Below are 14,846 nucleotides of genomic sequence, written 5' to 3' on the forward strand. Positions count from 1 at the left end.
CAGTGTAATTCAAACAATTGGGGGCCATTGCTTGGAAAAAGATTCGGATGGAATATCTCTAAGAGTCACAAAGACTTAGCTTTATGGTAAGTGAATTTCAGCCGAGACCACCGATGAGGGGAAAGTATGGAAATGATTTTACTTGCTTGTCAAGGCCCATCTATTCTGTCACCCTGAGGCATGCTCTCTTTCTCCAGCTAGCACCTGACAGGGAGGAAGCTCTGGACTAACATTCCTTGGTACTAGTAGCTTTGATTTTTCATTCCTTTCATGGGAGTGGAAAGGGGCGACACAGTAGCTGCCTATGGTGAGGTACTAACAGTGGCTGGCTATGGTGAGGCACCAACTCCTGGGTAGGTATGGCAAGAAAGGGGACATCTCTCCTTCTTTCAGCTTGATGCGTCCAGACGTGCATGGCCTTTGTCCTTTCCCAGAATGGGGTCACTAAGCTATCTTTAGTGATTCAGCTGAGAAAAAGAGAAAGATCTGAGTAAAAGCTTTTTTTTAAAGGTCTCTAGAAAAAAGGAAAGGCTTGCAACAATTATCTCAAAAATAAACTTTTATTTAAGGTAAATGTAGAGTTCATTAATAAAAGAAAAAAATGTTTATCTACAGGTCAGGAGGGCTAGATGCATTCCAACATGTGCCTCTAGAGTTCTGAAGATCCTGAGCGTGATAATTTGATTGCATGCTCTGGACTCCTGAGGCATTACATACTCTTAAATCATATTTTGGTGTCAAGTGACATTTTTAAAAGGGCAAGGGAGTTTTTTCAAAGGCAGTTATTTTGTTCAAAGAATTCTTTATTTCCTGTGCCTGTGTGTAAACTGAGAACTACCCAGGTCTCAAGGGGTAGATTCCAAAATATCTACAATCCAGTCCTGGAGTTACAGCGTCATCACTCAGCTGACACAAGTCACAGTTCTTCCTGTCTTTTTGGGCAAGTCTCTCCTTATGAGAGCCTTAAAATTTAAGATTTGTTGTATTACAGCTTGTTTTGCCCAATATCTTTATACACAGGAATACTGTTGCATGTCTACAAATTCCTTTAGGGAACCTTTATCTTCTACTTTGCAATCCAGTAATCTACTTCTGCTCCCATACCTGGTAAAGGAAAATAATTCTGGGACTTCTAGCATCTTGTAGGCATGACACATAACCAACAACGTTACTCTGTGCCGACCTGACGTTGTGATGCTAGCCTTGTACTTCTAGTTCATTGCCATGTTGGAAGCCAATCATTTAAGGGCTCTGAGACACCTGAGGAAAGGCTGAAGCATCCTAGGGTCAGCCGTGAAGAGGACTCAGCAATCACACAATGTGACATCCAACTTAATCTTTGCCCAGCACTGCCTCCTTTTCTGAGAGGAGATGGCAATATGTTGGTTTTGGAATCACATGGTATCTGTATCCTCAGTTTTCACATTGGAGATAATACCGATTCGGGTTGTTGTGAAGGTCAAACAAAATACCTGAGAGCATTGATTTAGAGCATTATTAAGCATATGGTAAGAAGTGAAGGGAGATTCAAAGAGCTTCAGCCACCATCCAGACTGCAGGCCCCCAAATGTTTGTTTCCATGTCTTAGGTGGTTAACTCAAAAGGTTGAAGCAGGACCAGAATTTCTATGTTTCTAGGTTTAAACCATGCAATCCTTCATGCCTTTTTAACTATCTAAAGGCAATCTCACCACTTGAATTTCAGACTTAGACCTCACCAGACAGGTGTAGTGGGAAACCCTTGAGACAAGGTGTGATGTGTATGACCTTCAATAATGAGTCCAGCTACCTGACTCTCTCACTGGTAGTCACTGATCAGTTTCTAGGCTGTGCCATAGTAAATACAAAGGGAGGCATATCACTGAGAGCACCGTGGAGCAGTGACATTCGCCTCGCACCTACGAAATGACAGATGCTGTGCCAAACGCTTCATGTGTGTTCTCACTTGATCATTACCACGTCACAGAAGGCAGTCCCCATCATCTCCATTTAGAGAGGGGATTAGTCACTTGCCCACGGTACCACACGCCAGACTGAGGCAGAAGTCAGTGCTGTCAGTCTCCTTACTGCCAATCTAACTTTTCCCTTACGCACAGTGAAGAAAAAAATGTTTATGACGTGTCAGGGTCACCTGCAGAGCCTGTACCCCTACCCTCCGCCTGTCTTACTCCTGCCTCAGTGAGCATGGGTGGAAAGTGACTTCTGGGGGACTGTCAGTCAGTGGTCCCACTTCGTTGCGTTCCTCTGATGAGCCAGCCTCAAAAATGCTAAACAGATTCAGGAAGACACGATAGAGAGATGGGATAGTACTGTAATCTCTTTCTTAGTATCTATGGACCTTCTGATGTCACAGATAGGACCTCACTGCTAACTCACATTCAGCCTTTCATGTGTGAAGGTCCACAGGAATGAGGAATGTACAAAGAAGCCTGGTGACCCTTCACATGAAGCTATTTTGAACTAGGAAGCACATTCATGCTTGATTTGAGAGAAAAAAAATCTTGGTATTCATCCCCATTATATTTGGAAAGAAGATACCTTTGAAGACTTTTTCTACTTTTATGAATTCCTGAACTTCTACAGTTTAGGTCCATGACATGGCTGAAACAGGGACATACAATTCTCAATTTTCCCAAACAGCCAGGCTGAACATTTGAAACTGAAGGGCTCAAATTCAGTGATCAAGATTAGCAGGTTGTATTCTTCATTCTTGGACCTAAATTACATAGCAAAAGTGTATACACTTTTTTTTTTTTTTTTTGGCAAGTTTCCCCACCATTAAAAGCAAGGATTCTAGCTTCCATTTGGGTTTAAAAGAATAAATTGCTTTACGAGGTAAGAATTCTAGGAAATCACTCTAGTTAGACTGCCTGCTACAGGAGTACATCTCACCAGAATCTTTTGGTGGGAGATGAGGATATCAAAGGTAGGCTTTAGGTAAGCCTCCCATTTCTAGTTGTTAACTGAAGAGGTAGTCCTTTAAATGCCCTAGAGTTTTGCTATTGAAAGCCTGTTTCTCATTTTTTGAGAAGGGCAACCTGACTTCCAACGATGTAAGGAACAAAAGCAAGTGGGACCCTCGATTTTTCCCCCCTTGTGTCCATCAAGAATAGAACATCAGAGGCTTGGAAATGATACCAAACCTTTAAAATACCTATAAGGATGTTTTAAGGGAACTGGTTGATCACGGGACTATTTCTCACCAAATAGCTTGCAAAGGACACTTAAAAATATGGTCAGGGACTTGGCTGGATTTCTCTTGACAGGGGCCACAATCTGTTTATTCATCAGTCTTAGCAATTCCCCAAGTCTCTGGAGGACCCACTTTCAGTGACTTTGTGTGACAGGCTCATTTAACTCCAAGTATCCTCCTTTAGTGTTTGATAAGCTTGATATACTACCTCTTAATTCTCATCTTGTGCGGTAAACTCTAGAAACAGCAAACTTATGCCAATGTTTCACCTAGGATTCTTAAAGTTTGGACACTGAGGCCCTCATGAAGTACTATTACATACCGAATTGACTAGCCATATGACTATTCTCATTTCAGTAGAACTATCTAGTTACTTTATTTCTTCAAATGAGTTTGTTCCTCTTCAGTTCGTTTCTGTCCTTAGATACTTATTGGGGAGGGCAAGGTAAAAGAATGAAAAGCTTTTAGGCTCTTTGAAGGTTGGAAATTGGGATCTAATATCTGAAGGAACACACCAGGGACTGGAACACAAGAGAAGATAATGGAGAATTATGCCTGATTTTGTTCTTAAGAACGATGACTTGGGGCCTCATAGTTGACTAATACTAGATAATATTCATAATGGGGGAAACACTGGTATCTTTAAGTTTCCTAGGAGGAAATTTTGTTCTGCTTCAATGAAAAAAATAAACCAGTGGGTTTTGTACTACAGCAGGTTCAAAGTACCAGTCAACCAAATGGCCTTCAGAGTTCAGATAGGATGAATGCTAACCTACTAATCTAATAAGCACTTCAGACACCTCACGTTAGCAGACCACATCCTATTTATTTGAAGAAGAGGTGACAGGTGAACAGCAGAAGAGGCCTGCCTTCATGACCACAGAATTTTCCTTCTATATGTCTGATCTCTACACCTCCTACAAAAAAAGGTCCACACCTATCCTTTCGTTTTCATCCATTTGAGCAAAATCACAAGAGGGTATCTATCTATTAAACAAGATGACAGAAGCCACTTATTCACCTAGGATTCCTGATCTCTTTGCCTAAGCCACAAGCAAGATGTCAGTCGTCTTCTTTATATTCCATATGCAAGTGGAATAGGAGTCATCCACCGATCCATTAGCTACTCAAAACAACTTCTCTCCATCCTTTTGCTACTGCATTGGTCATTTCGTCCCCAGAGGACTCACTGCACCATCTGCAGTTGACTCCCCACCTCGATGTGGACTTATAGCATCTTCCCAGGCTTCAAGCCTCTCTCTTCCCTTGCTGGCTGGCATCCTGAGTCTTTAGAGAAAGGAAGTCATGGCTAATCTGATGGAAAACTTACAAAAGCCCTGTGCTACTTTTTCTTCTACCCAAATTCCTTATCTGCTCTTCATACTAAATGTTTCAGAGCTTGTCATTAGAAGGAATCCATCTTATGCCAGGCAGGCTGAAAAATTAGGAGATATTAGATAATTTATAAAGTCACGTTAGGACAGTGGTTTTAAAACTTTATCTCAGAATCACCTGAAGGACTTGTGAAACACGCATATTCCCAGGCCCCACCCCCAGTGTTTCTGATTCAGCTGGTCTGGAATGGGGCCGGAGAATTTGCATTTTTAACAAGTTTCCAGGTGATGCAGATGCTTACCCCAACCCCACCGAGAACCACTGCTTTAGAATGCTCAAGAATGGCACTGCTTGTTATCCTCCCTAGCTTTCTTCACGGTCAAATGTCTTTTTCAAAAGAAGAAAGTCTTTTCTCATGCCTTAGAAAGTACTTGTTCTTGCACTATATATAATGATAGGACATGGAAAACAGACTTAAGTATGAAGAAGCAGCATTGATAGAAATCTTAGCATATGTTTCTAGACCAGAAAACAAATTAACGAGAAAAGAAACTTTCCTTTAACCAAGAGGAACTCTGGGTATAGGCTACTCTAGCTTCTTTTGCAAAATAAATATTTAGGGAACAAATATTAAGTGGCACCTTGTCCTTTTAGTGCTTGGTTATGAGAAAACCGATTCAAATTATAGGCTTAGTTATACAACATCAAGATCTGTAGCTTATGCGTTTAGTTAGAACATTTGATATTACTTAGGCTGTGTATAGTTTTTTATAGAGGAATAGACACAAACCATGGTTAAGCTGCTCGGTTTAATTTTTTTAGCATTTGAAAAAAAAAGACAGTAGTTTGAACACTCGGTCTTTGCAAACCTCCATTGAGGTCAAAGATTCCATTCATACGTACAAAATTAGTTTACAAATTTTTTGGCAATTTCATCTTAGTAACCCGTTTTATCCTATTGCCATTGTCCCAACCATTGAAAAAGTTTACAATAATTTACATAGAAATATTTTCAAAGTGCTTAAGAATAGTGATTGTTCTCTGGGATATTTACAGATGGCCTATACAATGTATGTACAGGTGGTATACACTATAGCACAAGTTTAATTGCTGGAATATGGCTTTCTAGGGAAAGTGCATATTTGGCCAGAGGTGGCAATACTGTCTAGAAATTTAAGGGGTTACAGATACTTGGTAACCACATCCAAAGCTGAAGTAGAATGTGGACAGGAATATTTATGAAAGTCATATAAAAATGGTCAAGTACACAAGCTTGATCCACGCAAAGCTATCTTGATGTTCTTCCAGGCTGGAGGAAGAGACTTCAGCTGCTGGCTCGGTTACCATTCCAGACTGGGATATTATTGGTTTAGACCTCAAAGGTCAAAACTTGTCTCAGAATCAAGCTAGGTCATCATCTGTGCTTACAACTGATATCTGTGGAGAAGAAAATGTATGGAGTTAGTGATCACTGACTGGCAGCAACTCCGGTCTCTAAAGTGGACCTTGCTTTTGAGTCAGCCATTCAGAGATCAAAGATGGCGTAGAAGGGAAGTCAGATCCAAAACAGGTACTTCATGAAGTCACATAGCTGTGTCACCAATGCATTTTAACTTGAATTCAACTGTGTATACTTGGAAGAAAGAGGAAATAGTGTGACCGGTCCTGCCTGTTCTACTTAATGATCTTAAGTCTTGGAGAAAATATGAAAAGACGCATGTGTGCCATGGACTGGCCACCATTCTTTGTTTCAGCAGAGAGCTTGAGAAAGAGTGCTCAGCACTTGTTTAGTTCAGGCCATTCTCTAAGTGAAGGCCAAATACTCCATTTGAGTTTCAACTGAAGAATGACTGACTCTACTGCTGGTAGAAAAGTTGGCTTTACAAGGTGGGAGAGGACACTTTCAAGCACTTAGTAAATTTGGCCCAAAGAATCTTGCTCAATTCACTGATGTTAAATGAATATATGATATGCTAATTTACTTTTAGTATCCAGTAGGCAACTGATTGAACAGTTCAGAAAGGAGCTAGTTGGTTCATGCAAGTGTTTGCATGTAGTTTCTGTAACTAAAAATAACTCACAGTATAGAGATGACCTTAAGTTGCCTTGTTTGTCATTCTGTATGGGGCAGATGCTTATCAACCGCTCACTTATGTTCTAACAGGCTAGACTGTGTAACCTCCAGGGAGCAGATGAAGTATGTGGTAGCTTCGTGATCCTAATGGCTCTTCCCATCCCAGCGGCCATAGCTTGAGTTAGTGGTCCCTTTCTCAAAATCTTACTGCAAGCCATGGTGTATAAAAACATAAAGCTGACTTACTGCTGGGTACGTGTGTCCAACAGAAGCACTGTGTCTACCAATGTCGATTGACAGGTCCTCTTCAGTGGTCTTCAAGTACACAGGATTGTCAAAGTTCATGCTTTTCATGTTCTTGTGTTGCCAGTTCCGCCACATCAAGTAGCCACCTACTGCTGCCATTACTAAGAGCACTGAAAAAAGAAGGTAACTAAGCAAAGTCTAGTCTCAAAACACAGAGAAAAAATCATGTTCGTGACTCCATGATAACTGACATTCATAAAAGTTTCATGCTTGATGAAGCTGGGATAATGAAAAGTTAGAATATAAATGAGTCAGGAGCTTGAAACAAGTTCAGATCAGTGGGTGTTATGTTATAGGTTGGAGCTGAGCTCCACACATCCATCAGGGTAAGTGAAAGTTCTGGGCCCCTCCCCAGGCTGACTGAATTAAAATGGCAGAAGCTTCTGGAGAGCTCTTCAAATGGTCTTCCTGGTGTGTTAGTTAAGCTTGGAATCCAGTCATGTAGGCTAAAGAGTCCATTATAGCACAGTGCCTTAGAATTCACATGCCCAGTAGTAGCTTTAGAGGTTCTTCTCCCTGGGTTTGAAAATTCATAACTATTTTTAATTTACCTTCTGCAAGTCCTATATGTCCTCAAGAAAGCATTTCAGCATTGTGTATCTCCTCTGTATGAAGCATTATATATGTATTTCAAAGGGGAATAGAACAGTGTTCTTTACTTAAAGGGACTTACTGTGAAAGGGGATAAGCCAGACTAAGAACTGAAGTAGACAGCAGTAAGCACCTTTCATGTAACAGTTGAACACTTATCACTGCCAGTCACGGTGCGAAGGATACCACTGAAGAGAAGGGTATGGACTCTCACCTCTGTGCTGTGTTGGGGAGGGAGCAAATGTAATTCAGTGTCACAAGTGCTATGTACAGTGTCACAAGTACAAGGGGCCAGGGGGAGGGGTGTCTTGAGATGAACTATAAATGCCCATCTGGTGTCGAAGAAGTTCATCAGACCCACATGGAGGAAATCTACTTACAGAGGGGAAGGATGGCCCAGGCAGCAGAAGTTCCTTTTGGGGGAACACTGACCTCCGCTACTGCTGTGGTCACATTGATTCCTAGAGGGGAACAAAAAGAATTAGTTTAGAAGGACTTCAATTCAGACTTAGAAATGAACACCAATGGTAGAGAGCCTCATGCCATTGGATCCACCATTAGTGTTCAATATCTACTACAACTGTAGACCAGGAACAACTGGTCAGAAGTATTGGAGCGTCACACACTGTAAGAGCCATTTCACTAACATTTCTCTAACAGAAACCTTAATAAGTCAGGTCAGGCTATGATTTGCAGATTCTACGTCATTGGAGTTCAAATGTAGGTTACCAACAGGGGCAGAGCTAGTAGTTAAAGGCTGCGGTGACTATTTAAGCAATAGATACAAAGAGTGTGGCTGTTAGTTGAGATTAACAGGGTGCAGCACTGAACCCAATACCTCCAGGAACTAGTCCTCTAGTTGGTGAAATTTCTGTTGTGTTGGTAGCTTTTGTCTCACTGTGAGTCATAGTTGCAGTACCTGAATTATAAAAACCAAGAACCTGGTTAATGCCAAGGTTCCAGAGTGGCTAGCTGGTTGGTGCAGGCAAACCATGTGAGAGATTATTTTCACAGCACGAGACACAGACAAACCACCACTGAACTAAGCTACGCGGTGGATGTGTCAAAACTGGGAGAAGCAGCAGTGTTCGGGCAGAACCAGTGACACGTGAGGTTCCGGGAAGAAGAGTCAGCATTTGAAATTTGAGAATTCAAAACGACGCACAGCCACACTTAATGATCCCTCTAAGCAATGTCCCAGGCTCCTGGAAGTTACAAGAAATGCTCTCGAAAACAGATTACCAGGCATCCTAGCCTGACTGCCAGATTATTTTGCAACTACCTGCTCAGTAAATTAGCTAGTCCCTGCAGGGACTCAGGATTAAGCTAATAAAAACCTCACAATGAGCTCCTTGCTCACATGTGAATTTAATTTGCCAGTTACTCAAAAGCTAAGAACAAGGCTAAATGGCACGTTTGATTTAAGTGTGAGTTTAAGCTGGTGTCGCCCACGGGGGCCACGGGCTTTCCTGTAACCATAGACTTCTTTAAGCATAATTTGAGGCTTCTCTCTTTGGAGGAAAATGCTAAGACTTTGTTTAATTATCGGCAAGTTGGCTAGCTCAGTGCTGTTATGGGACTAACTGTTATAAATCAGTATGAGGCACACTGGTGCTTTGACTAAAATGTCATCGATAGACTCTTCTAATGTTGAAATGAGTTAAAAGTCAATTCTGAAGTAATGACATGAACACCTGGCATGTAACAGTAGCAGGTATGTCCTCAAATCTATTCCAAGAGTTCATTAAAACAGAATTCCTAAAATCCAGGCTAGTTTTTATAGCTAGTATCTTATTCTAGTGCTTGCTGTATGTCCCACTTGTGGTTGAAAAGTAAAAATCCTTACTTTGGCACTCACGGCCATTTTCCTCTAGATTGTACCCGTTGGGACAGGAACAGGTGTATTTTGGAGAGTGATCATTAATCTGTGGTGCTGGGAGGCATAGGTATTCACATCCTCCATTCTCCATGTTTTCTTCACACCAATTTTTCCCTGGTCAGAAACAAAAGTCCTTTAAAACAAGTATGCCAGTGCCTGCTACATTCATAAAGCCTGTTTTAGATGCTGAAGACATGAGTCCTTGTCCCTAAGGAGCTCTGTCACACCTTCAAGTTAAACCAATACCAGTGAAGAATAAACATAAAGGTACAGGCAGCATGCTCTAAGGACAACACAGATCCAAAGGAATTTCTTGGAAGTAGCAGAGTAAGAGTTATGCCTTAAACAGATGGGTGGTTAGGAGGCAGGCAGGTAGAGAAGAGAGGTGAGTGACCAGGAGTGGCACTCATTGGTCCAAAGCTTATAGAAAAGGCTCAGAGGAAGGAGATAAGTGTGTTCTCCTGGCTTTGTCTTGTTCCCACAAAGTGGAAGGAACCCAGCTATAGGGAGGTTTAAGGGTTTTATTTATTTACGTACATATACTCCCCCTCCCCGCCCCTTGTTTCCCTTCACCTAGCCAGCCTTCCTCTTTCAAGCCCCTGGTAACCACTAATCTGTTTACTATCTCTAGTTGTCCCTTTTCCAGTCATATAAATGGAGTTACACAGTTTGTGGTCTTTTCAAACTGTTTTTTCCTTTAGCAATGTGCCTTTAAAATTTGTTAAGTGTATCTCATTGTGGCTTAGTCACTGTTTTTCCCAAATGACTGAAGGATATGAGCCTCTTCATGTACTTATTGGACATGTAGAAGTTCTTTGGAGAAATGTCTATTTGAATCATTTACCCATTTTTAATTGGGATGGGTATGTGTGTGTGTATTTATTTATATTTGAGTTGTAAGAGTCCTTTACATATTCTGGATAACAGACTCATCGGCTTTATGATTTGCAAATATTTTCTCTCATTCTTGGGTTGCCTTTTCACTTTTTTGATAGAATACTTTGAATCACAAGGTTGTTGTTTTTTAAAAATTCTGATGTAGTTCAATTTATTTCTTCTGTCATGCACTTTTGATGTCATATAATAGAAACCACTGTTTAATCCAAAGTCATGAAGATTTGCTCCTATGTTTTCTTTTCTAATGAATGTGCTTCAGGGTCCCTTGAAAAGCTAAATGTGAGCATTCTATGCTTTGGATTCTAAAGCTGTCTTTTTCAACTTTATATGTCTAGGGCCTAGAACTGTACCTGTCATATAATAGACTTTTAAAAAAATTTTTTATTCCCACCCCCCCCACCCCTTTGGCAACCATCAGCTTGTTCTCTATGTTTATGAGTCTGTTTCTGTTTTATTTGTTCATTTTTTTTCCTGATTCCACATATAAGTGAAATCATGCAGTATTTGTCTTTCTCTGTCTGACTTATTTCACTCAGCATAATATCATCCATGTTGTCACAAGTGGTAAGATTTCATTCTTTTTATCGCCGAGTAATACTCCACTGTATGTTTGTACCACTTTCTTATCTAGTCATCTATCGATGGACACTTACGTTGCTTCCATATCTTGGCTATTGTAAATAATGCTGTAATGGACATAGGGGTGCATATATATTTTCAAATTAGTGTTTTGGATTTCTTCAGATGAATACCCAGAGGTGAAATGGCGGGGTCATGTGGTAGTTCTGTTTTTAATTTTCTGAAGACCCTCCATACTGTTTTCCATAGTGGTTGCAATCCCACCAACAGTGCACAAGGGTTTCCTTTTTCTCCACATCCTCCCCAACACTTGTTATTTGTTGATTTAGTGATGATAGCCATTCTGACAGGTGTGAGGTGATATGTCTCATTGTGGTTTTGATTTGCATTTCCCTGATGAGTAGTCATGTTGAGCATCTTTTTTCATTAGTCTGTTGGCCATCTGTATATCATCTTGGGAAAAAATGCCTCTTCAGGTCCTCTGACCATTTTTAGTTGGATTGTTTGTATTTTTGGTGTTGAGTTCTTTATATATTTTAGATATTAACCCCTTATTGGATGTATCATTTGCGAATATCTTTTCCCACTCAGTAGGCTGTCTTTGCATTTTGTTGATGATTACTGTTGCTGTGCAAACAAGTTTTTAGTTTGATGTTAAGGGTTTCATTTAGCTAGAACCAGTCAAGTATTTTGAGCAGGAGGCGATATAACCAGATGTGCTCGAGGGTCTACACAATCCTAGTTATGTCATGGCAGGGAGTGAGGGGGTGGAGGAAGGGAAAGTTTGTGGCTACTTTGGAGGCTAGTGCAATAGTCTTGGTAAAAGGGAATGAAAGCCAAGGGGATATGGGAAAGACTGAAATAAAAGACTGAACATTGGGAGGGAAGATGAGAGCTGAAGTTCTGAAGCTCTTTCACTAGAAAGTTAGGAATAATACCAAACACCAGGTGTGAAGTGTTTGAGGGAGAGGACAGGAGGGAAACGTTCCATTTTAGAGCAAGTTGAGTCGCTAAAGAGCTACTGATACGCAGCAGGTACTGTGTCACGCCGCTTCCCCATGTTACCTGATGGCTGGACAAGTTCATGATAGACAATGATATCCTGGGCATCGTTAAGGTTGTTCACGAGGGTGGCCAGCTCCGACCCAGTGAATTTGTTAGCACTATAGACTGCTTCGTTTTCCCCATCTATCCAGAAGACACGGTCCTGAAACGGAACCCCCAAATTAACATGTACACTTATAATTAACACAGGTCACTAACTAAGGTCATTATTATTTACTGGCAATTTTAACAGACCAAGTTTATTGAAGGTTGTCTGGGACACTGGATGTAAAACTAAACGAGAAGCCAAGTTCAGATTTCTTAAAGTGTTGCGCAGAATCAGTATCTGACTTGTTCCAGGTTTTAAGAGAAAGCAGTTTCTGAAGTCCTGCTCCTCTGCCCTCCCCGCATGCCTGTTCTTTTTCCCCAAGGTGCTACAGTAACTCAAAGGTATACACTTAGATGTGAGGCATGCGTCTTACCTCAAAAATCGTTAGCGCTAGAGGATGAGCTAGGAACTCCAGAGACTTGAGCACTACCCTTCGATCTTGGCCGTTCAAGTCCACACTAGATAACATGTGCAATTTGGAATCAAGCCAATAGAGACGGCTCTTTATAAGGTCTAGGGAGGAAAAGAATGTCATTGTATGTAAGTTAGTATTGCTCTGGCTTCCATTTAAAATATGGAAGGAATTCAATATTCTACGTTCATAGTTCCTTCTCCAGCAGGGTTTCTTAATAGGATCCCACACATCTTGTGAAGCAGCATGCAGAATCTGTACCCTCATTCATCTGGGGGGACTAAAGGGAGTCCCTAAGATTCTCAAAGTGACTGAAGAAATGTTAGTCACACGATAGAAGTATTAAAAGAGGCTAGCATTTTGTTGTTCTCCCCTCATGAGCCAGAAGAAAACTGTTTTAAGCCTGCAGTTCAGGAAATGCTAAGACACCTGTTCCAGGAGTATTTAGGGTAAAAGTTCCCAAGGGCTAAAGTTCACTGAGTTTGTGTCACCCATCAGGCCCAAAAGGACAGTAATGATAGAGCCATGTACTTTAACGTCACCATCCCACTTGTATTACTCAGTTGTTCTCATCTGAAATTCCTGCTACAGAAGGAACTATAAGAGTTGTCTGCTGTAGTCCATAATTAACTATCGAGATAAGTTAAAACTCTGAAGACAGCTGAATATGGTCAAGGAAGAGAGAACATACATACCAAGTGTAATTCCGTTAGGCCATTGGATGTCCTCTGTCACCAGCGGCCGTCTATCATATCCATTCATTCCTGCTTTTTCTATTTTAGCTGGTTCACCCCAGTCTGACCAGTAAACAAAGCTGGGAAGAATCAAATGAGAAATGAGCCTCGGTGGTTTAGAACTTATAAAGTTGTAGCTTAAGACAAACATGCAAAGAATGAACAGAAAACTCTAGGGATTGATTTAGACAAGTAGTAAGACTTAAGGGTTAGACTTAAATTATGTCCTGGGTAAACAAAAGTTGACGCGAAGAATCTACAAGCTCATTCACTATATTAATCTATGTAAGTCTGACATTTAAATTTCGGCCCCAAGTCACAGGTTATATATTTCATTTATAAAAGCCAGTTCTTTCAGAGGAATGAAGATAAATATCTGTTAAGTTTTATAGTAGCGGTAGCTGATGTGTGCCAGAGAGGCTGCATGGGGGCCAATTGTGATTTTTGCAGCTTCAGTTTCCTAAGCTGCTTTTTTATGTTGTTTAGTGGCAATTTAGGAAACCCCTCAGTGAAATGTTTCTAGAGAGGTCTGTTGATTTCAACTGGACTTTCAGAAAACTTGCACTTTAGATGAAAGCCTTGAGATAATGTGGTTACCAAAATCCTCACAACTTAATCCTAGTACTTAGGTTCGATCATCCAGAGCTAACCTGACAAAGAATTCAGACAAAACTTGGAAATCACTTGTGTAGAAGTTGGGTGGGCATAAAGGTTCAAATACCCCTTTTGGTGGCTATCACATCAGAAGCGTTGTTTCCATAATGTCAACCAGTCACACTGCCCCAGGAGGGCCTGTCCGATGGATGAGGCCCTCCCAGGGTTGCTCAACTGTGGCGTCACTCGCATCTTGAACTGGACAATTCTTTGCTGTAGGCAGCTGATAAGTCTTGGTATTTCAGTTCTACTTCAGGCATAAGGAAAGCTCCTGGCCTACACAGACAGCATCCAAAAGGCTACGTGATGAAAAGCACAGAATACAAACCCAGTCAACGGGTCCACAGCTATGGAGGCCGGCTCACGCAAGTCCGAGTTAAACAGGATCTTCCTCTTGGTTCCGTCTAGGGTAGCTACTGAAATAGTCTTAGAAGCCGCATCAGTCCAGTAGATGGTCTTGTACACCCAATCAACAGCAATGGCTGCAGGATTATAGACATTGTCGATCATTTTAACATGTGTACCAACCTTGTCATCAATTGAGGCACTGAAATAGAATAGGTCACAAGAAATTTAAGAGTTTGCCACCATCAGAGCCTGGAGAATGGACGTCCTGCTTACAAAATGGTCAACAACTTTGTTCAGAAAGAACTCTAGTAACAGCAGAACTCACCACTCAAATTATTTAATGGTGCTGCTTACTGATACTAAGTTAATAATAGTGTAGGTTATGTAGTTGCTGGTGTGGGTTCTATGTGCAAGAACGATACACTTCTAAGTGAAGCCATCATCTGAGTTCCTATAGTTCCCATTAAGAAAAAGCTGCACTACCATTTTTATTTGTAGCAACTATAAACAGTTCTCAATTCACTCTAGAGAAAGGGGAGAAAATAAGAGAAATTAAGATGTCACCTGTTATAATCTTATAGCTGTAGCCATCTTTTACTTCATAGGCAACTGTCAGTTTCTAATGAGCAACTGACCGCAACTTAAAAATTAAAGCATCAGTGTTTTAGATTTACTATTCCCAGCTAGTTAGA

The 14,846-nt window shown here is 40.9% G+C and overlaps 1 protein-coding gene across 9 annotated transcripts in view; it reads right to left on the minus strand.

The window, feature by feature from the left end:
* Nucleotides 1-543: 543 nt before the first annotated feature.
* VLDLR (very low density lipoprotein receptor) overlaps nucleotides 544-14,846 on the minus strand; it is a 35,645-nt gene continuing 21,342 nt past the window's right edge. For 2 of the 9 annotated variants that reach the window (XM_081066235.1, XM_081066236.1), the window contains 9 exons: nucleotides 14,135-14,353; nucleotides 13,114-13,232; nucleotides 12,380-12,519; nucleotides 11,919-12,060; nucleotides 9,345-9,491; nucleotides 8,337-8,417; nucleotides 7,879-7,959; nucleotides 6,848-7,017; nucleotides 4,001-5,964 (listed from right to left, as the gene is read on the minus strand). In XM_081066235.1, the coding sequence (XP_080922361.1) occupies nucleotides 5,929-5,964; nucleotides 6,848-7,017; nucleotides 7,879-7,959; nucleotides 8,337-8,417; nucleotides 9,345-9,491; nucleotides 11,919-12,060; nucleotides 12,380-12,519; nucleotides 13,114-13,232; nucleotides 14,135-14,353 (1,135 nt within the window). In that variant the 3' untranslated portion in view covers nucleotides 4,001-5,928. Of the gene's footprint in view, nucleotides 5,965-6,847; nucleotides 7,018-7,878; nucleotides 7,960-8,336; nucleotides 8,418-9,344; nucleotides 9,492-11,918; nucleotides 12,061-12,379; nucleotides 12,520-13,113; nucleotides 13,233-14,134; nucleotides 14,354-14,846 lie in introns of all 9 variants that reach the window. The other 7 variants (XM_081066238.1, XM_081066239.1, XM_081066243.1 and 4 more) reach the window with 4 other exon arrangements.

The sequence above is a fragment of the Rhinolophus hipposideros genome (assembly GCF_964194185.1).
Source record: "Rhinolophus hipposideros genome assembly, chromosome: 11".
Classification (NCBI taxonomy): Eukaryota; Metazoa; Chordata; class Mammalia; order Chiroptera; family Rhinolophidae; genus Rhinolophus; species Rhinolophus hipposideros.